This window comes from Sesamum indicum, linkage group LG6 (genome assembly GCF_026168435.1).
Source record: "Sesamum indicum cultivar Baizhima isolate 11 linkage group LG6, ASM2616843v1, whole genome shotgun sequence".
NCBI classification, from domain to species: Eukaryota; Viridiplantae; Streptophyta; class Magnoliopsida; order Lamiales; family Pedaliaceae; genus Sesamum; species Sesamum indicum.
In genome coordinates, this window is record NC_142662.1 from 24739987 (window position 1) to 24762224 (window position 22238).

A 22238-nucleotide genomic window follows, 5' to 3' on the forward strand; every position below is an offset into this window, starting at 1 on the left:
CCTAATTTTATTTATTTTGTATTTTTTATTTATTTATTTGGTCTTGCATCAAAAAGTTGGGTGGTTGGGTTTTAACAAAGTTATATGGGTGAATATCACATTATTGTTGGGATTATTGAGCAAACAAGAAGTTGGTAGGTCAATTAGGTCCAAATTAAAGTTTTGATGTTCATTAAATGTACCCCTAACCTAATGCAAAAAGAGGATTTCAAATTCATAATAATAAATCAATCAAACTCATTGGGACATAAGACAAAAAATTTTAGATTATTTGAAGGGTACGTACATCGAGCACTCATGATATTTGATATAATTATAAATATTTCTTATTGTTTGAAAGATTATCGATATTTTTATAATTTTAACGTATGTCGAACAACTAGTCTAATCCGTTAGTCTTTATTAGGCTTTCATCTACTTTTTTGTGATGAATTAATCGGAGTGCTTTTGTGTTTCACTTATTTTTAAAATTGTATAATTTTTTTTATGGACTAAAAGTGGATAATATTTATTTGTATTTTTTCAAAAAAATTTATGACAAGATCAAAATTGACAATTTCGAATCTTTATACAAGGATTACACAGTTTCATGAAACATTAGGGGATATTGGTGAATTTTAAAACAATGAGAGGATATTTGTAATTATGTCAAATCTCATGAGAGTTTATTTTAATTTACCCATCTTTAAAATACTATATTTCAAATACATTTAATAATTTCATATTCAAAAGAATAAAAATATATCTCATTATATATATATATATTATTGAATATTGATGAATTTTATTTCATTTTTGTGTTTATATTGAAAATATATAAAAAGGAAAAAGGGGAAAATGAAAGGTAAGTAGTAAGAGAGTCCACGATTCTCGTGCCCGGGAATCATAAAAAGCCCGTGACCTCAGAAGATGCATAATACGGCGCCGTATCGGGTCATTGGCGACCGACGTAATTATTCTCGAATCCAAGGGTATTTCCCAAAGAAACCCCAAATCCTACCCCTACTCCAGACTTGTTTAACACGCGTCTTCAATCTCTGCCGTTCGTAGATCTTTCGTACATCCAGACCGTTGATCCTCCCCCCTCCCTCTATATATAAACGTGGCCTCGATTCATCGCCCCCACACGTCACGGAAGAACCATCTGAAAATACACAGAACTCGAGGATTAGAAACTTGAAATTCTAATGGATTTTTAGAGAGGAAATTTGTAACAAAAGCAACAAGATTAAGAGGCTACTGTAGTTTTCTGCAATTTGTTGTTTTATCGATCTTGGATTTGAATATTGCTGAAGTAAAATCTCTCAGAAAACTTCGGTGTTCTGTTCTTCTTCGAGGGTGTGGATTTTTGTTTTTGATTTCTGTTTTGGGCGGTTTCTTTGACATTTGAGGGTTTGGAGTTTGTACCCCTAACGTGCGGATAGGTTTGAACCTCTGATAATAGGTTAAATCTCGAATTTCTATTATTTTTTTTCAGGGGTTTTTGATTTGCGAGTTTTTTCTGTATTCCGGTTAAATCTCGGTTATTGCTAAGCGCCAGACAATTGAAATGAACGAGCAAGCAACGCTGATGAATCAACAGCAACAGCAGCCGCAGCCGCAGTTGATGAACTTGAATCAGAGTATGATGAGTATGAGTCAGATGAATCCCCAGCCTCAACCGCAGGTAATCCCGTTTAACCAGGATAAATCCTCTGCACTTCCTCCATTTGTTTCACCACTGAGTCACTTGATTAATTATTATCCGCAGATGGTTCCGATGAACAGGGGTTACGGCATGTGGCCTCCACCACAGCAGTTTCAAAACCTCAGCTCTAACCCTGGCGCTATGAAACCACCGTTATCGGCTTTTAAAAAGTCGCTGGGTCCAAGGAGCAACTGGAAGGGCAAGAAGGTGAATAAACCCAAGAGGAACGAGCAGCAAAAACCCTTAATGGCTGGCTCCAGCGCTGGTGGAATTGCTGGAGGTGTTAACACAGTTGGTGGTGTAGGTGTAGGGAATATGAACTTTAATAGCTATCAGCCTCCAACTCTGAACGAATTGCAGCAGCAGAATCGATTAAAAACCCGGAAGTTCTTTCCAAGGAAGAAGTTTAATAAGAACAATAGTGTAAATGTGAATACGGGTGCCGGTAATAATAATTATAATAATTCCAGGTCTGCTCCCTTTGCTCCTAGGAATACTACTTCCTTTATAATTAGGGCCAAAAAGAGTGGTGGTATTGCATCATTGGTTTCTCCATCTCCCATGACGCCCGCTGTTTTGCCCACTCCCATATTTTCCCCATCTAGGGAGGTTTTGGTGGACATGGCCAAAGAAGAGTGGGGTGTTGATGGATATGGATCTATGAAAGGTCTGATTAGGTTGAGGTCATCTGGACATGAAATGGAGGCTCATGAGGATGAGGATGAAGATGAAGGAGGTTCGAGTGAGAGCGATGTGGAGGAACACGTCGAGGTGGAGAGGAGGTTGGACCATGATTTGAGCCGGTTTGAGATGATTTATAATCCAAACAGTGTCAATGTTGGTGGGATGGATTATCACAATGTGTTGGAAAATCGGGTCGATGATCAGGATACTCATATCGCTCAATTGGAAGAGGAGAACCTGATTTTGAAGGAACGGCTGTTCTTGATGGAGAGGGAGTTGGGGGATTTGAGGAGGAGGATGCAGTTTCTAGAGAGGAGGGGAAACAGAGGGGAGGTGATTAATGAGGAGGTAGTGGAGAATGACTCTGAAAATGAAAGTGAGAGTCACGGCGAAGAAGCACATTTGGTGGAGGACAATAATGAAGATTCTAGTGAAGATAATAATATGATTAGTGATGGGTGTTCCAAGGGGAAATGTAATGATGGTAATGATTGTGAAGGCTTTGAAGCAGCAGAAACTACAGAGGAAAATGTTGTGTTTGGTGTTCGGAAGGGACTAGAGGATGATAATGATGATGGACTTGCTGAAGCTGATAATAATGATGTTACAGTTGTTGAAACTAAAGAAGAGAATAACAATAATGAGCTTATCAATGAAAATAAAGCTGAGGAAGAGAATGATGCTGTTAAAGATATAGAAGAGAAGAAGAATGACAAATCCCTGGATGTGCAAGTGATTGCTGCGATTAACATTGATGTAGGGTCATCTGAAAATGGGGTGGCTGGAGATGATATTTGTATGGAAGAAACTGGAGTTGCAAAAGATAACATGGTTTCGCAGAGTGATGTTGCAAATTGATGCGTTGTAGAAGTTAATGAAAGCTAAGGGATGAGCTCTGTGTGTGATGACTTTTGAAATTGTCTCTTGTCAATGTGGGTATCACACTCCTAGGTTCATTGTTATAATCTCAACATGGTAGAATGAGTCTGGACATGTAGGTATCTGGTTAGAGTTCCTTAATTGATAGGCCTCTCAAGTCTAACAAAGAGAGAAGCTTGTTTAGTTGATTTTTCTCAGTTTTCTTGACTTGCTTCAAGGTCTCAGTGCATAGGTCCTGCAGCTCAGCATTCTATGCTTGGCTCCTCTGTTCGTTGTGTGTGTGCTTTTGTAATAGGTCAGTACATGTAGGTTATCAGTCTTTACCTTTTTAGATGGATATAGATGTTGATAGCCATTTCCTTTTGTTGAGACTTGAGCATGTAATTTTCTCAGTTGGTTGTAATGGACCTGTGAATTTCAAGTCATCTCTTAATAATCTTTCTGAATTGTGCTACTTTCATATACTTCCCTATGATTGTGGGGATATATCAGTTCCCAACTTTCTGTTATTCTGGATTATTTCTTCTGGCTTTCATCCTTTAATTTCTGGCGTAGAGGATTTGCTATCCATAACCTGATGTAGTGAGTACTGAATATTTAGGCGTTAACAGTCTTACTGCTGAGGGTTTGACTGTATAAGTTGATTCTTTACTTAGGGCATGATTGTATAAGTTGATTCCTTAATCTGTGTGCTACCAGGTGGTGGACAGTCAAGTATTTGGTGCGAATTTACACACCCTTATATTTATGAGAAGGCTTCAGGTAGTACTTTAACCATCTAGAGGTGCATTAATGTAGGGGAGAGTAGACAAATTTTTGCCCTTGTGTCATCACCTTGAGTTGCTTCAACTTTGTTTCACGATTTCTCGTCATACTTTTGAGTTGTGCACTAATGTTTTTCTTCCTTTTGTTCTTATCTACAAATTCAGCTTTGTGGAAGTCTATTAGCAAATCGGTAACAGATTCAAGTCTGAGATTCTGTTAGATTATTTGAGCAAAATTATGTTGTGCAGTTGATGCTTTGACATTTCCATTTGGTAACTGGATAATTTTTTCTTTGAATATGCAAGGGTTGGGTTGTTCAGAATCAGTGAGGAACTAACTTGTTTAATATCTACAGAGGCGAACTTGGAAGCTGGTTCACTATGACATTCAGGAAGACAGACTTGATGGAAGCTCAATTGATCTATCTTCATATAAGTTCAATTTTCTGCTCTGCTTTATTTCTAACCAGGACGTGCTAAGCTTTAGGTATGATCTAGCAGTTTAAACATAAATGCCATATACTGCTGTGGTGGCTAGGGCACCTTTTCCAGTGCATGGATGGAGCAATTAGCAGTTAATTGACCAGCTCATGGGTAAGCTGTTTTTGCCTTTTTATCCTTTTGCTCTGGTCATGCAATTTTTTGATTTTGGATGTGCAGTCAAATAGCTCTGACACTTAGCATGATGATGTTATTTTCTGGGATTACCCACCATTCTATTTGCATTTAGTGGAGGACTCAGTTACAAATTTTTTACTTGTCCATCTTCTCTTCATGCTGGCCAGTCTTGTTGCATCTTCAAAACAATGGCAGATTGGGGTTTGATTCCATGCCAATTGGTGGGATGTGGTGATTTTGATTCATTGAGAATGCATGCCTTCTCATTCTTCATAGTTTTACTCTAACAAAGAGATCCTTTGGTGAATATCAGACACTGATGATTCATTTGCTGGGCTAGGAAAATTGTGCAGGAGATGCATTGGCGAAGGCCATCATTTGTTAGAAGTAAGAGATTTATTATTTTCTCCTTGTCATTAATCGACAGTCAACGATGCGTGATTTAGTTATCAGAACATGTCACATGTCCTGTTATATTTCATTGATTTCCTCAGAAGTTCTCTCTCATTAATCTAGATGGGTATTCTTCTGGTCTTTCTGTGCAGTTGTAGCCCATTCCATGTCAGCGGAGTATAGACAATCGCCCACTTCTCAAAGTTTATGTATATTCCAGTTACATTGGAATCGCTACAGTATTAAAGATTCCCGATCTCCTTGAAATATGATTCAGTTGAAGTATTTATGCTGGGGGCACTAGTTTTTCTTTTTCTTGTTTGTTTCCTTTCACGCTGCTTTAGCATTTTTCTTTATTGGTGGGTTGGAGGGGTCTGGAATGTGCCGGACTCAGCACAATGAGGACAAGTTGTGTAGCTGTTACCTTTTGTTGATCATATAATGTCACAGGACATCATATGGAGTTACCAACCACCCACCCCATTGTTACTACTTATCAAGAAAAGAAAAGGGCAGTTATTAAACTTGTATGCGACTGAAATGTTGGGCCCATGCCAAGTTCAAAAAGAAATGATATGCGGCTACAAATCCTTAAATGGGATAAAAAAAAGTGATGCCTTAAACTTTCAGCCGACCTTTGTTCCACTTGTCACTTCACAGTGATCAGCACCTTCAGGTTGCGGCAGTGATGGCAAAAGCAAAAGATGAAGTGATGCGCATTTACTGCCATAGCAAATGGCAAGAACGAAATATTTGTAAAAGATTAACAAAAATTGGTAGGAAAGGAAATGGTATGATTCTGCTACAACGCCTTCACCTTCTCCTTCAAAATACTTCAAACACAACAAGGGCATTATGCATAGCAGCAGCCAGAGAAAGCCTGCCTCAATAGAAAGGCAGTAACCGTCTCCATGGGGCCATGATTAATGAGGTTGGTCGTGGAAAATTTCGCTCTGGGCCCATAGTTAAGTGGGGATAGGAAGATCTTGAGGCATAGGAATGATTCACCCTCGAATTGGAAAACCATAAGCCAGGAAAACACTCCATTAAATAACAAGGAAGAAGGAACAGAGTAGTTATCTATCTTTGTACCTCAAGTTCTGGGATCTGGAGTAGTGTGGTAAATTTAGCACAGATGAACCTCTCTGCAGGGCCAATGAGCCGGTTTGGATTCTTTTTTGGTGAACGGAGAATTACCGCAGCTAGATAACAGCATGGTAAATTGCGGTGGGTAGAAGTACTTTTAATCTGTAAAGAGAAGACACTCCATCATAGATGAAGAGAGCAATGCACGGTCAAGGGAGTAGACAGCAGACAATAGTACCAGATGCATCAGAAATAAATATCTCAGGTACCTGAATTGAATTTGCCTGAACAGAAGGCATTTTGCTGGCTATTGAAGACTTCAGCATACAGACCACCCAACTCCCCCTCAAATTCTGGCAGGATCTTTTTACTGTACTTCTGTTCATCCTTTTCAGTGCTCATTCAGGGCACGCCAACAAGGGCCTTGGGATTACGAAACTCTTCCTTTACTTCTTTGCAACTCCAAATTGAACAATATTTTGTTCCAGATAAATAGGCACTATCACTCTCGTTGGTCTGAACAAGATTAATTAATTTAAGAAAATCAATGAGGTGAGTCAGCTACGCATATGACCTAATTTTAGTTGCTTCATTTAATTTCTCCTTGGAGATCCACTAAAACATATGATTGACAAAGAGATGGCAACCCACACAGCCAAGAAAGAAACAGCATCACAAGCCATGAAGTTTCAGGATAACCATGAGATGCTCATAATTTGGCAGATCTTATATACATACAACATAGAAGGATAATACTCTCAATACAAAGCTTAAAGCATTTCGTAAGTGTGATATCATAGAACTAAGGTAGTTAAGAAAAAAAAAGAGAGTGAGTGCTTTATGATTAATGCAAAACCCAAGGGGTTTTGATGACACACACTGCAGAAAGAAAAAGACCAGGGTACCTTCAATAGCCATGCTTCCTTTTCTTTTGATACTTGCCTGCTGATAAAGAGTGTACTGTATATCGCGAGTTAGCAAGCTCACGAGGAATGGCAGCACCGGATGATTTAAGAATTTGAACCAACTCAGGAAATAGTTTCTTATTCTCCTCATTTACAAACACCATCGCCATGCCCTCTTTTCCCATTCTTGAGGCCCTTCCAATCTGGTGCACATACTCCTTCATGGAATTTGGCATGTCAAACACAATAACCTGCTTCACTGACAGGAGATCAACCCCTCGGCCCAACACTCCTGTGGCCACAATCACATCAACTTCTCCAACCAAAAATGACCTTAATATATCTCTTCTTTCTTTCGTGGTTTTCTCTCCATGGATAGAAAGAGCTTTCACCCCAGTTGTAATTGTTATTGCTTCTGAAAGGAGATCTGCCCCAAGTCTTGAACCCACAAAAACCACGACCGGTGGCTTAAAATGCTGCTTGCTTGTCAGTATGTCAAAAAGCTTTTGCTTCTTCTTGTTTGACTCCACCCATATCACCAACTGTTTAACAGCCTCATTAGGGTTGTTAGGCTTTCCAACTGATATAAAAGTAAGATCTTTCACCATTGAGCCTGCTATCCTCTCTACTTCTTTTGTAACAGTTGCAGAGTACATTAAGACTTGTGGCTGGGATAGAGCCTGGAAAATTTGCATGACTTGCTCCCGGAATCCCCTTTGGATCATGCAATCAACTTCATCAAGGACAAGGATTGATATACTATCCAACCCAAAATCATGCTTGGTGAGAAGATCAATGAGTCTTCCCGGAGTCCCCACAATCATTGACACTCCTTGCTGGATACGATATACTTGTCCTGCCATGGCATCACCACCAACCACTAGAGCAGTCTTAAAGGGCAGACCTTTACCAAGCACCTTTGCTTGTTCCTCCACCTGTATACAAAGCTCTCTAGTAGGTGTGAGAACCATGGCTAATGGTTTCCATGGGTTGTTTTTGACCTTTGCACAATAAGAAACTATTGGGACTAGGAAGGAACAGGTTTTTCCAGATCCCGTTTCAGCTAAAACAAGCATGCTCCGGCCAATCAATGCAGATGGGATGGCCTGCATTTGGACAGGCGTTGGCATTTCATATCCTGCAGCTTCTAAATTTTGAAGAAGCTTCTGAGGAAGATTACAAGAACCAAAAGACAGAATGGGTTCCGGGACCCTATCTCCCCGTACAGATATTTCAAGTTTTCTCCTGAGCAACTCAGTCTGGCTGTTGGATAGTAATTGAGGTTGTGACACATTATTTCCATCTTGAACATAGTAGCACTCATCCACTGCTGGTAGTCTGACAGTAGGAGGTTGAGCACATGTAGATGAAGCCTCTAATTTTGCTACCCGACTAAGAAGAGTCCTTTTACACTCAAGGCTGCAAATATCATCATCAGTCTCATCACATATATATTCCCCATAGCGGCCACATATAATACACTGAGGTTCTCCAGGCAATGCTTCTCTTTGATCCCAACATCTTTCTTTCACATCATCCTCTACAGCAGAAGTTAAATGCGAAAGAATTAGCCAGTTACAAGAAGATAAATCCGCCATCTTCCCCCCCCCCCCCCCACACACACACACACACTCACACTCAAAGGAACAAATATCCAGGCAACATAACATGATCAAATAGTGCCATAACTCGGCATCAGTAAAACCTAAAAGCAGGGCCATGCACTGTCTATAAGCACCCGGCATAGCTAGACTATGAATTTCTGCAGAGTACAGTGGAAAGCCGAAATCAAAAGCACTAACTATCATCCTTCTTTAATTTTCACTATCAACATTGCTTCTGGTACTATGTTCCATGCATGAAACAGAGACATTGCAAACCCAACAAGGCTGGGAAAATAAGCAGATGACCAAGAACCTCCGAACAAAACAGGACCAAAAATACATCAAAACACAAATTAGCAAATTACATTGAAAAACAAAGGGGCGGGTATGTTCAAATTCCAACATGGGCCCTTCAATTGAAACACAAAAGGCCCATTCTCTTACCAGGTGCGGTGAAAATACGCAGCATTTTCAATTTATTTGTGCAAAGCTGAAGAAGGGGTCAAGTAAAGTTTACCTGGGGCTTGATTGTCATCAGCAGCCATTGAAGTTTCACATGGGTCGCTCATTTTCCCAATTCTCCAAGTACTCGACACGCAAAAGATGCAGAAAGAATTACGACGATTCTCGCACGCGAACTTCAAATTTCGAACAAAACAGGAAGATTGTATATCCGGAAATTAATTAAAAAGCACAAAATTAAAGATGAAAGCCACAAATTAGGGATATAGGCAAATAGTAGTAGAAATTCTGGGCTTTATTACAAACTTGAACTTCTTTTGGGCCACCACATTGTTGGAGAAAGAAAAGATGACTTCGCCAATCCCTTGGCCATCTTTACTTTGTGGGGTGTGATTAATATATGAGAGTTAAATATATAATTAAACAAATTAGGAAGAGATGATTATATGATAATTTTTTTGTTTAACTTAAAATGATAAAATTTAGGATTAGTTTGTGATAATTTAAAACTTCAATAGTTTAAATTTATGATTTTTCATATTTCACCTCATTTCTACAATATTTTTTTTTTTCCTAATCTACGCGCCTAAAACTCGAATATGGGACTTATTTTTTTCCACTCACACACCCAACACAAGCACACACCTAAACTTCAAATATGAGGCCTCTTTATAGAAAAATTTTGTGCTCGAATTGTCCCCTATAGAGACCATTTCTACAAGTTTATTTGTATGTGATTACTATTTTATTAGTTTAGTAAAAATAATCAATTATATAACAAGTACATGAAGCTTCACATATAATTGATTTGATGTGGTCAAATCTAATTAATACGAGAATTTTGGAATCTATTATAAGAAGCTCTCTGACATGTTTACAATGCGTAGGTTCATCTTTCATTGAATTCCAAATGCTTCATGTGCATAGCAAAGATTGCACAACATTTGTTTGAGGCAAGACTGGCTGCAATTTCTGTCTCAATAACTTCTGCAAACTCATTTCTGTAGGGCTGCGTCGACACGGACGTGGATGAAAAGAATCTTGCCGTATCCACGGCTAATTCTGATCTTTTCATCAGTATATCTGTAGCATATGCATAGAGGGGAAGATGGTTTGAGTAATTCAAACTTTAGTACAGAAGTTCTATCTACAGAGATTCTTACAGCAGTTCCAGTGTGAACTTGGTTTCCATTTCTGCTGGGATCCCATATGGACCAGCCACGATTGCTGCATCGTCCATGGTGACATCGTACGTGTTGAAGCCAGATTTCCTTGAAACGAGAATTATGAGGTGTTGATGCATTTTTTATAAAAGATTAGAATGAAAACAATGTTGGATTAGCTAACAGATAAATGGATTGTAACAACTTACGCGTACTTCCCTGTCATGGAGAATTTGAAACCAAAAAGTATATCGACCAGAAATTTAATGTCACCGTTTGACCGGATAATCTACAGAATGTTGTAAGTTTGAAGGAATTATCAGACTGCATAGGACTCATGGGATAGATTGAAAGAAAAAACGGAAAGACATAAGGCGTTCTAAAAACATGAAATGATGGATAGTCTTGAACACACCTGCTTTCCCATCAAACCTTTTGCAGCATTCTCTATCCAACTCTCTGTTTCTTCCTGCAATAAACGACCGTGACAATCAGCTTTGTTCGGGAACAAAAGCAACAACAGACAACATACAACATTTTACAGTCAAATGTTTGCCTGTACAAAGGCAGTTAAATGCAAACGTTCGGGTTCCCTGATGGAGACATGTTTATGCTTATGCGAAGACTACCTGTGTACTCCATATCATCAGCCACTCTCCTTCAACAAGTTCCAGTTCACTTTTGCCCTTACTTTGATTTAAGGTAATAAACTCATCAATAGCCTGTTAGTGATGTTCAATGCAAATGAAAATTAATCACTTTTTCTGCTGTCAAAGGAAACCTCTTTTCAGACAAACTAATACACAGAAAAAAGCTCAGACCTCTCTCACATCTCCACCGCTAGAAATGGTCGATAGCAATCTTTGTCTCGGTTCAGTTTCCTTCTGCAGCACAAATGTGGTTCCCTGCACTATAGCATTGGAGCTGATTGTCCTTAATCCTTAGCAGATGATAGGCTGTAAGAACTTCTAGATAGGACTTTTTTCTATATTTTGCGCATCAAAGTATATAATCTCATGACAAATAAAGAGGATAAGTCTTGTAATACTAATGATAAGCTAGTGTTTTTACCTTGTTTCCTCGTGATATACGTATCTTCCCGGACTGGGACAAATAGGTAGTGTCCAACCAGCCCTTGGCTTCATCCCCAAGAAGTCGAAAAGGTACGGGATATGGAACTTTGAAGGGAAGAAATTTAAAGGAAAAGGCTGCTCTGTCAAACCGGAAGAGGATCCGTTTTCCATCTTTGGTAGACGCCACTGCCTATACAATCAAAAGAACGCATACATTGAAGAAGCAAACAGTGTGCACGGAACAGAAAAGTCAGCCAAGTCTATCTCAAGTCTCCCCTTTCTGTTTTCCTTGTTTAGGTGTTTGTTAGTTGCCATCAGAATTGTCCCAACATGTAATTTACAGGCAATGAAGAAAGAATCTAGCAACAATAACTTCGCATGAACTTTTCACATCTTAAACATGTTACTAACTAGAATTACTAAGATATGAAGTCATACCTCTACTTTCAGCTCACCAATCACATCAGAGAACTTTACTATATTGGATACGCGTGGATCATCACATCGAAGATATACTTCCTGAAATACACTGAACGAGTCGACTCCCACAAACGTTCGCTGGATCAGAATAAAACGTCACTGGCCGGTTAATTTAATCACAGAATTACACACACACACTGAAAAAGAATTGGGAAAGCTTCTGTATTCTATTCTTCTGTTTTCCTTGCTTTTGTCTGTAATTGCTAAGAATCTAAAACAAAGCCCTTCCTGTGATAAACGTCCTTAAGAGCTCCAAAAACAGGGAATAGACATTTCACAGAAGCCCACAACAGAAAAATCAAACCTGAATTGGGGATGCTGTTCCAGGTCTAGTTGTGAACATTAACTGCCAACGACCTTCGATCAAGCTCGAACCCGTCTGTTAATTTCAGTTATTACCATCAACCAACAACATAGTTTGAGCTTTTTATTGTTGTCACGTTGTAATGAAACAGGCAAATGCTGAGAAACACAGAAATTACTTACAGGATCAGACACGCCCTTTAAATTTTCCAATTTCTGCACTGCTCTTTCAACTTCCTGCATCAAATTAACCATTTAACTCTATTCAACTACTCAGATAGGCAATAAAATCGACAAAAAATCATCTTTAAGAAGAATAATTAATTCTACTGTACTTGGAGTTGCGGCGAAGAGGCAGAGCGGCCGCGGCCTTGAATGCCGATTAAAGCATTGATGAGGGCATTTTCTTCCTCTGTAAATGCTGCTGTTTTGGAAACTTCTTCTTCCTCTTCTATTTGTTGCTGGCCGACGAGCGAACACTTGAGAGATAGCCGGCGGATTTTCCGGCCAGAGGGTCTCGCAAATCTTGCAAATGGCGTGTTCGATGTGTGATATTGCGGCCGGAATCGGAGGCCTGGAATAGCAGCTTCCAGAGTTGCCATCCCGCATGCAGACACAAAGAACACACACACTGGCCTTGAGAGTGCGTTTTTTTATTTCCTGAATTGAATGTGTGTTTCTTGATTTTTAGGATTTAGATTTTGTTCGATTGGTGGATGGTTGTGGGCTGAACATGTGGCGCTGATTCATGGGATCTCAACATTCTTTCCTTCTCTGGTTTTTTTTTCTTCCTCAAAATAATTTAATCGCATCACTTTACAAATTCCAGGTTAATAATATTGAAAATGAAAAATATATTATTTTATTTAAAAAACACAGAAAGTAAATTATTATTTTTTTTAAATAAAGGCATAACTCACTCATTTATAAATATCATATAAACTTGTATTTTTTTGCACAAAATTCATATAGCACATTTTGTACAAAAGGACCGAATTATTAACTTTGAAGGGCTTTAACTATGCGTTATACAAATCAAGAACTACCTAAATCTAATCAAGGCCCTTTTCAACAATTCCACATTTTGTCCCGAAAAGAAGAAATCCGACGATTTCCCCATCTTTTTTTACTGTTTTTTTCTGTTGGAGTAGTCCAAATCTGTTGAATTTTTTATGTGAAAAGAGGTTGAAAATGAGACAAAAGCTTACTATGAATAGAGAAACGGGGACAAGGTTAACAAAATTCAGGTTTCCACCAGATCAAAATCAAGTCCGCAATGTAAGAAAATCAAAACAGAAAGATTCAGGGACGGGAGAGACCCTTACCAAACACACACTCGGAAAATAGAATTATTACCAACTCAAAGCTTTCTTATTACGCCAAAAATACAGTTTTAGCTTTTCCGTCATTCTAAATTATACAGGAGACAGGCACGAACAAGATATCAGCAGTACGGCTCTGGGAACAGGACGGAATCCCAAACTTGAGCACCATTGCTCAGCTCTCAAGAAAGACCGATGACCCTTCCAGTGGCAGTATCAAGATCTATGTCGTAGAAGCAAGGCCTCGTTGGTAAGCCAGGCATTGTGCTCATTGTGCCAACTAAAGGATAGATGAATCCTGCTCCAATGCTCGCCCTTACGTCTCTAATTGGCAACACGAAACCAGTAGGAGCTCCCTTCTCTGCAGCATTGTGGGAAAAAGAGTACTGCGTCTTGGCCATGCAGATTGGCAGACCAGAAAATCCCTGTTTACTGTACATCTCGATCTGTTTCTCTGCCTATATTTCATCAAAAATAAATTTGGACAAAAGCAAAGCAATGGTTAGACATGTAAGAAGACATTATGGATAACAAGGAAAAGTATGCTGTTAAGTTTCTTGGCCCTTGTAGATTAGTGTTGAGGAGCTATATGAAAGGTTTCGTTGTAAGAGTTCAATAATAAGCTTCTTACGAAACTCAGGTAACCCATTATTTCTATATGTTCCTCCTACTTTCCTACTCCAGACTCTCAATTGTCTGACTGCAGACTCTCTGATGTTAATCAAGTCTTGTACGCAAAAGTTTTATCTCTTTAATTATAACAAAGACTGTGAACTAGAAAAATGAAATATAAAGCTAACATGTACCTGTTCTGAATATTCAACGCCACTGGCACCATATGACTTTGCTATTGCCTCTATTTTCCCTTTGATGCTTATATCCAGAGGATACAAGAATTTCAAAGGTTGTGTAACATTCTCGCAGGCTTTCTGGACTGCAATTCCAAGGTCAACCTGAAAATCAGAGAACAAATCTCTAAGTCCAGGGATAACAAGCCACGTTGAACGTCTTAAGGTTGACATAAAGAGGTGAGGAAAACAAAGAAAATCAACCATGTACTCGAACAATCAATTGATCAGGAAATTGAAATATAAGATTTATCTTTAAAACAAATAAAAAAGGTACTAAATGTATGAAGCAACTAACCGCTCCTTTCCCTCCATGGGCATGATGAGAGCAAATTACAGCATCAAAAGCTCCGGCAGCTAATGCGGCATTCCTGACAGCACTTAGTTCAGCATCAGAATCAGTTGAGAACTTGTTAACAGCAACCACAACATTTACACCGTAAGCCTTGGTATTCGATATATGTCGAGCCAAATTGATGCACCCAGCTTCAACAAGAGAAACATTCTCAGTCACATAAGCACGGTCAAGAGGCTTCCCAGCAACAACTTCGGGGCCCCCACCATGCATCTTAAGGGCTCTAATGGTTGCCACAATAATAGCACATTGAGGGGTCAAACCACTATATCTACACTTTATATTCATGAACTTCTCTGTCCCTATATCAGCACCAAACCCTGCTTCTGTGACCACGAACCCACCAGGTCCGACAAGCTTCAGCGCAATTTTATCCGCAACTATAGATGAGTTTCCATGGGCAATATTTGCAAAGGGACCTGCGTGGACAAGGACAGGGGTACCTTCAAGCGTCTGCATTAATGTAGGGTTAATGGCATCTTTCATTAACACAGTCAGAGCACCTCCAACTCCAAGGTCATCAGCTGTAATAGGATCACCAGCTTTGCTATTTCCGATCACCATTTTCCCAAGCCTCTCTCTCATATCAGATAGGGAAGTTGTAAGAGCTAAGACTGCCATAATCTCACTGGCAACGGAGATATCAAATCCCGTTTCTCTTACCATGCCTTTCTCTTCGGGGCCCTGACCGATCGTAATTTTCCTCAAGAATCGGTCATTTACATCCATCACTCTTCTCCATGTTATGGAATCGGGATCTATATCAAGCCTGGCAAACTTCTTTACTTCTTCGGGTGTAAGCTCTTCCGGCTTGGACTTTGAGATACCCAGTTTCTTTAAGCGCCCTAACATAATGTCACTGAAGCTCCTTTTACCTTCTTTATTTGGGGGACACAAACGGTTCAAAAGGGCCTTGTCAGATTGTGTTGATTCATGAAAGATTCTAGTATCAATGGCTGCAGCCAAAAGGTTATTGGCAGCAGTTATTGCATGGATATCTCCGGTTAAATGCAGATTGAACTCATCCATTGGAATCACTTGGCTGTAACCTCCACCTGCAGCCCCCCCTTTGATTCCAAAGGTTGGTCCTTGTGATGGCTGACGAACGCATGTGACGACCTAACAGAAGAATACAGAATGGAGGAGAAAACAACTTGGAGAAGACTCTAATGTGACAACATAGAATAAGTAAAATCAAAATCATAACAGTGTTGAAAGACTAGTAGTATTATAGAGTTAATACACAAGCAAGAATTTGACATGATACAAACCAAATTCACCTTAATTGTACATAAACCCCTTGCTTTAAAAGATTGTTGTTCCCATATTCAGCAGGAAAATTACTCTGTTCTATAGGAATTTTGCATATTATTTACAAAATCAAACAATGTCAAAACCCAATCTTTTGTTTTCTTTTGTTCATCTTCCAGAAAAACTGAGAAGCAAACTCTGAATCATGTCAGAGTTAAACTGATTAAAACAAGCTTATGAAACATACATTGAATCAGAATACAAAAGGGTCATAGGCAACAATTCATACCTTTTTATCAAGAAAAGCCCCCAAAGCTTGGCACAGACCGACAGTAGTAGTGGACTTGCCTTCTCCAAGAGGTGTTGGAGTAATCCCACCAACCACCACATAATATCCATCTCCACTTCCTTTAAGCTCATCAAGCACAGACAACAAAACCTATAATCCTCAAACCAATACACATTAACTCACAACACAAAAACACACACCAAAAGTGTAAATAAACACAGATGATCCTCATACACAAAACCCACTTAAAATTCCCAAGAAAAAACTATACCCAAGTATGAATAAAGAGACAGATGCAAAACAGTACACACAAAAACAAAGAAATGGGAATCTAGACAACCTTAGCCTTGTACTTCCCGTAAAGATCATAATGTTGGGGGCTGAGATTGAGGTCCTCGGCAATCTGGGAGATGTGAAGTGGCTCCACCGAATTGGCTATGTCAATGTCCGCCGGCACCGGCGACGCCACCTCCAATTTCCTCGTTGTCTTCCCCATTCAAATCTCGAAATCTTGGGGCGGTGATTTCTTTTCTGGGGTGTTTCAAGATTTTGATTCAGGCAGCAGATTCTTGGCTGCGATGTGTGAAATACAGAAAAATCCGTGAACTGAAGCAGCTGGGGGCGGGGAGTCTTGTTATCTGGTGTGTGACGTGGATAATCATTCACTCACAGCGCATTGAGGAGTGTGTCGCTGTGTCTCGTACTGAGAGTAGTGGACTCTGTTAGCGAATGCCAAGCTGCCACGTAGTGTAATGCAATAAACTATTAAATAAAAAGGAAAAAAACGATAAATATGGAGATGCGGGGTATCGATCCCCGTACCTCTCGCATGCTAAGCGAGCGCTCTACCATCTGAGCTACATCCCCATTTGATGACAGACTTATGTTTATTAATGTTTTGTAGATCATCTGAAATTTGACTTAATTATAAATAAAAATAATTACATTCACACTCCATAACTTATAATTTATTTAAACGAAATTATTTTTATTTTTTCTATAATTACAAAAACTATCTCTGACAGCTAAAAAATAGAGATAGTTTGTGTAAAAAATATTAACAATTTCAGGACGTGTGTGTAATTTTATAAAAAATTAAGGAATGAATTATGTAAATGACAATGATACTTTGATGGCTATGTGTTTAATTATTTAAAAGATAAGAATGATTTGTATAAACAAAATATAAATTAAAGGGTTCTCGTTATTAAAAAATTATAAATACAATTTTGAAATTATCAATACCTAACACAAATATCCTCTTATAACAAGTTTTTATAAAGAAGGTATTTGTAGAATATTTATAATTTTAAAATAACGAGATGTATTTGAAATTATTAGAAACTTAAGGGCATTTGTTGTAATTTATTTATTTATTTTGAATACAATGAAAAAATAACTAAGCCTGAGTCCAAAACCCCCCAAATAGTACCTCTTCGGGTCGTTCTATCCGCCTATACAGCTCGCAGAATGGTGACGTCAGCAATGGCAACGTCGTTAAGCCTATCAACCGCTTCTCCTGGTTACAAAGTCTCATCTTTTCCACTGTTTCCGCAGCGGTAATTTGTTCCTGCATCTGTCTAAATTTTGACAATTTTTTCTATAATTTTGTTCGTATTTATCTTGATCGAACTTCTTTTTTACTTTTGCTTAATCCTGTTATTAGTTGACTTCGTTCTTCTCCTCTTGAGCAGAAACTTAACTTTGAGACCTGTAATTTCAGCTCTGTCAAGCTCCTATGGCGATTCTTCGTTAATTGGTATGTATTTGCAAAATCTGCATTCTGCAGCAGTTAAGTTTCTGCTTTGAAATAAAAAAATGTTAAGTTACAGTTTTTATTTGGTACTTTGATGATTAATTATTGTAATTTAGCAATTTTCATTTTCATGTGTGCTCTTTTTCATTTATTTATTTTGGTGGGGGATGGGCTGGTCATGAGGAATGATATTGACTAGGGTTATTTTGTGATATTACCAGGATTTTCTAGTAGAAGAAGCAGATTGCCTTTAAAGCATGACCACCAGGGTGATTTTTATTCTAATCCAAGGTTACTTCTTCTGCATTCAATATTAATTTTGTAAACTTTTCTGGGTGGACTATGATGTGTGCTTGATGACTAGGATATTTCAGAAAATCTGCTATTAGAGCTGTGTCTGAGTACGGGTGGAAAAACAATTTTTTGATACTTTTTCTCATGCTTGAAGACAGTGGTGGACTTCTGTGTTTGCATGTGGCGCTTGTATGCTTACGTCAGGATGTTGAAGCCTATGTAGGTCAAAATAAATATCATAGACATGTATCTGAAATGGGTCTCACTCTCAATGTATATCATTTGTGGTTTTACAGGGTGTTTGATTAAGGACAGGTATGTGCTTTATATAAACAAACTAGCCTAGTAGCTTACTTCACAAGATTGGTCACACTTTAGAGTTAATTGAAATTTATGATAGGTCTGAATTCTGAAAGACCTGCTCTTAACTGTGGATATCTGTTTTGCTGGCTTCAAGGGGTGGTCAAGTTGTGAACATATCTGTAGTTAGTTCATAGCAAACCTAGTAGTTTTGGGCTACAGGATTGGTGGTGTAATTTTACTGGCAGAGGTGAACTATCTGGAAACCTGGAACATAGTTTTACTTGGTTAATGATGATTATGATAGCTACCCATGTGGATTACTTAAGTGTAGATTTTCTAGTAACCAATTACAGTTTTGGTTTTTAATGTGTAAGTTTATTTGCATTGAGTTTGAGTCAATCCATTTTTGCTTGTCGATTCTCATTCAGATCCTGTTTGGCTGATGTGTATTGACTTGCAATTCGTTTTTTATTAGGCGTATTATTATCCTCAGTACAGTTGTTGATTTTGGCTACAAGTTGACCAACATTTATTCTTTATCAGTAATGGTGTGATAGAAGCCAAAAAAGGGAATCCACCCATCATGCCAGCAGTGATGACTCCTGGGGGACCTTTAGATCTTTCAACAGTATTGTTCAGAAATCGCATAATCTTTATTGGGCAGCCAATTAATTCACAAGTAGCTCAGAGAGTTATATCGCAACTAGTGACATTGGCAACAATTGATGAAGAATCCGATATTTTGGTGTGTACATTTTTCCCTTAAAGCTCTTCTCAATATATTTCACACACAAGAGTATTGAGGCCCTATCTAGACCTATTGCTTACATTTATTGTTGTCTTCCTTGTTAGATGTATCTGAACTGCCCAGGTGGAAGTACATACTCTGTCTTGGCCATATATGACTGCATGTCCTGGGTATGATTGAATTTGGTTTCATGCTTCTGTTTCAATTTTTTTATTTAAATTTGCATTCATTGACCAATCTTAATTGTTACTTAATTTTTGGGTGATGTCTTATGTAAGTTTCAAGCGTGCAGCTTTCTTCTCCTTGCTCAACCATTTTCTAATATCATTTTTTATGCAATGAATGTTTGCTTCAGATAAAGCCAAAGGTTGGCACAGTATGTTTCGGGGTAGCTGCAAGCCAAGGTGCACTTCTTCTTGCTGGTGGAGAAAAGGGAATGCGGTATGCAATGCCAAATGCCCGTATAATGATACATCAACCACAAAGTGGGTGCGGGGTATGAACTGACTTCTTAATGGGTATTTATTTTGGAGGAAGAAATTAGATCTAGAGTGGGAAGGTTACACCATGTGCCATCCAACTTGTTTTGGAGGCTAAACCAGGAATTTGCATGATGAATTATAAAGAGATCATTGTTATTCTTTCTCCCTCACTAAATATGAAATAAAATGAAGCTATAGCCCATCATATTTATTTAGGCTGGCCTACAACTTTTACGAATGGCCATATTCACTATTGAGTCATAAATTCCTTTTCAATAAAACCATCTGATGAAAGCTTTCAGGTTGATCTCTTCAGTTAAAGTTACTGTTAGTATTTGTGAGTACGACTTAACTTGTCCATCCAAATGCCTTCTATGAACTTGTCCAAACATCTTTACGGTCCTACTTTGCTGCTATTTTATATAACTTCATTAGCCTGCTACAGGTTTGTGATTGTGAGTATTGGCCATTCGAAGGATTTTGACTGGATTATAAACCTCAGAGAAAATAATTTGATCATGACTGGAGTTTCATTAAACACTTTCTTTACTGAGTATTGTTTCACTTCGAGCTGGTTTCTTTCTTGTGGTTGTTTATATTGGACCTCACACACTTATTCTGCTCATAGGGTCATGTGGAAGATGTAAGGCGCCAAGTAAATGAAGCTGTTCAATCTCGTCATGTCAGTTTCCTGTTATCTATTCTTAACATTCTTTACTAGCTTCTTGATAATTGTGATGTATATTACTTTGGTTGAATGCAAACTAGAATCTGCAGATGCATGCATGTCTTTTGGTATATTGTCATGCATTGCAGTTTTCCGGCTCCTATTAAAGCAGCAGAACCTGTGCCCGAGAAAGGCTCTAGGGTGTCCCCAAAATATTTTCCTTTTGAAAACCTAGTGAAAATGCATAATTTATGATCTTATGCTGAGCCTGGAGTTCATTTTGAAATTTTGTGAAATTCTGGTGTCGTTCAACAAACTTGTGGCATTTCATGGGATCTTGGATGAGCATGAGACAGAATTGATGGCTGTTCTTTTATGTTTGGAATACTTTACTGAGATTTGGATGACCATAATGCAATAAATAATATATCTAGTTTGTCGTGAGATTTAGTATGCGTGATATCGTTCTAACTTTTTCGTAATGATTATTGATTGCAGAAAATCGATAAAATGTATGCTGCCTTTACTGGCCAATCTCTTGAGAAGGTGCAACAGTACACAGAGAGAGACCGTTTCTTGTCTGTGTCTGAGGTAATGATGTTAGAATGCCCTGCTCTTTTTTATATGAAATTTTTAAAGATTGTATCAAAAGTTGTCTTGAATCCTGATGATGTGCTGGTCGGGTTGGGTAAGAGGGTGGAGGAGAGAGGAGCACGTAAATGGCTGAATCATAGGGAAGCACAGAAGATAGTAGTCTCTAAGCACTAAAATTAAAATTATTTATTCAATGAAGCAAACTGACAGAAATGTATGAGATAAAACTTAAATTTCTTATTTTGCAGTTATATGACTCGAATACAGAATATTCTCAGATGTTCATTCCTCTGACTTGAATTTTCAAATTTTTCATAACTTTTTCACTAGCTCCATTTCATCTCCGGTTTGGAATAAAAACCCTGGGAACAGCATCAGTTGCCTCTCCTAACCATTACTCTCTTCTTCTTTGCAGGCTATGGAGTTTGGTCTCATTGATGGGGTTTTGGAAACAGAGTACTAAATGCAGAGGCATATATTCAAGACAGCTGAATCCGTACAATCACATTCTAAATTTACACAGCTCTGGTACCATGAGATGCAATCAGGGCAAACAGGCCCAACATTGAGCTGGTTGCGGATGTATCATCCTCAGATATTACACCATTTTTTTTTTTTTCTTTTTGATTTAGTAACACCAATTTTAGAATGGATCCATCTGAGAGTAGATAAATGTATTGAATCTTTGAAACATTTTGACCTAAGAAGCATTACTTAAAGCTTAGCAATATGGTAAAGTAAAACAAGTGACATCCGCATTGTGGGGAAGAATGAGCTTCTATTTGCAATGTCAGATCTGCCCTTATTTGTTTGATTATAAGTGTTTCTCAAACTGCCAGATGGAAATTTCAGTGAGACTGATATTAAGACATCCATTCTTTCCTCCCAAGTATGATCACAAAGATAGTTGCAACATCAGTACAATTATTGAAGGGGTGAGAGGGATTGAGGATTATCTATAGGTTGTATTACAATAGGATAAATTACTCTCTCCAGTCATAATTACGAATACCTTATCGTTATTTGAAAAATTATAAATATCCTCTAATATTTGATGAAATTATGTAACTCAGATGAGTTATGAAATTGTATTTTACCCTTATTGTAACTTTTTTAAAAAAAAATTACAAGTATATAAAAATATCGAACATGGTGGATGAAAAAAATTTTAAAATTATAAAAAAATGATCTGTTTAGTCCATAGAAAAAGTTAAAAATTTTGAAAAAA

At 38.2% G+C, this 22238-nt stretch overlaps 5 protein-coding genes and 1 non-coding gene across 19 annotated transcripts; 2 read left to right on the forward strand and 4 right to left on the reverse strand.

The window, feature by feature from the left end:
* Positions 1-1108: 1108 nt before the first annotated feature.
* LOC105163598 (uncharacterized) lies at positions 1109-5499 on the forward strand. 11 transcript variants are annotated; one of them, XR_016065796.1, is made up of 6 exons: positions 1109-1666; positions 1751-3545; positions 3950-4608; positions 4800-4853; positions 4946-5019; positions 5178-5499. XR_016065796.1 is itself a non-coding variant. In XM_088881199.1 (2 exons), exons 1-2 carry the CDS (start codon positions 1550-1552, stop codon positions 3227-3229), a joined length of 1596 nt encoding a protein of 531 aa, XP_088737325.1. In that variant the 5' UTR covers positions 1109-1549; the 3' UTR covers positions 3230-3675. The 11 variants fall into 11 exon arrangements, 1 of the variants encoding a protein (XP_088737325.1); XR_016065797.1 differs by having other exon boundaries at positions 3950-4012; positions 4180-4287; positions 4371-5019; XR_016065794.1 differs by having other exon boundaries at positions 3950-4853.
* A 42-nt stretch (positions 5500-5541) lies between these two features.
* Positions 5542-9767, reverse strand: LOC105163529 (P-loop containing nucleoside triphosphate hydrolases superfamily protein). Of its 3 annotated transcripts, none has more exons than XR_016065801.1 (4): positions 9138-9767; positions 7054-8556; positions 6381-6627; positions 5542-6273 (listed from the first exon to the last, which is right to left on the reverse strand). XR_016065801.1 is itself a non-coding variant. In XM_011081920.3 (2 exons), exons 1-2 carry the CDS (start codon positions 9187-9189, stop codon positions 7019-7021), a joined length of 1590 nt encoding a protein of 529 aa, XP_011080222.1. In that variant the 5' UTR covers positions 9190-9767; the 3' UTR covers positions 6772-7018. The 3 variants fall into 3 exon arrangements, 1 of the variants encoding a protein (XP_011080222.1); XR_016065800.1 differs by having other exon boundaries at positions 7017-8556; XM_011081920.3 differs by lacking the exons at positions 5542-6273; positions 6381-6627 and having other exon boundaries at positions 6772-8556.
* A 142-nt stretch (positions 9768-9909) lies between these two features.
* LOC105163528 (Plastid-lipid associated protein PAP / fibrillin family protein) lies at positions 9910-12784 on the reverse strand. 2 transcript variants are annotated; one of them, XM_011081917.3, is made up of 11 exons: positions 12437-12784; positions 12285-12338; positions 12103-12177; positions 11757-11876; positions 11317-11508; positions 11067-11150; positions 10875-10967; positions 10661-10714; positions 10455-10534; positions 10246-10353; positions 9910-10165 (listed from the first exon to the last, which is right to left on the reverse strand). In XM_011081917.3, exons 1-11 carry the CDS (start codon positions 12701-12703, stop codon positions 10078-10080), a joined length of 1215 nt encoding a protein of 404 aa, XP_011080219.1. In that variant the 5' UTR covers positions 12704-12784; the 3' UTR covers positions 9910-10077. The 2 variants fall into 2 exon arrangements, with proteins under 2 accessions (XP_011080219.1, XP_088737326.1); XM_088881200.1 differs by having other exon boundaries at positions 12285-12362; positions 12437-12566.
* Positions 12785-13334: 550 nt separating this feature from the next.
* On the reverse strand, positions 13335-16829 carry THFS (10-formyltetrahydrofolate synthetase). Its single transcript, XM_011081916.3, has 5 exons — positions 16507-16829; positions 16167-16316; positions 14570-15745; positions 14230-14376; positions 13335-13881 (listed from the first exon to the last, which is right to left on the reverse strand). Exons 1-5 carry the CDS (start codon positions 16660-16662, stop codon positions 13606-13608), a joined length of 1905 nt encoding a protein of 634 aa, XP_011080218.2. The 5' UTR covers positions 16663-16829; the 3' UTR covers positions 13335-13605.
* Positions 16830-16960: 131 nt separating this feature from the next.
* On the reverse strand, positions 16961-17033 carry TRNAA-AGC (transfer RNA alanine (anticodon AGC)). The gene has a single exon. It is a non-coding gene; the product is annotated as a tRNA-Ala (tRNA).
* Positions 17034-17565: 532 nt separating this feature from the next.
* Positions 17566-21738, forward strand: LOC105163526 (ATP-dependent Clp protease proteolytic subunit 6, chloroplastic). Its single transcript, XM_011081915.3, has 9 exons — positions 17566-17725; positions 17861-17925; positions 18144-18213; positions 19063-19264; positions 19372-19437; positions 19623-19763; positions 20378-20431; positions 20915-21007; positions 21426-21738. Exons 1-9 carry the CDS (start codon positions 17637-17639, stop codon positions 21471-21473), a joined length of 828 nt encoding a protein of 275 aa, XP_011080217.1. The 5' UTR covers positions 17566-17636; the 3' UTR covers positions 21474-21738.
* Positions 21739-22238: the final 500 nt, after the last annotated feature.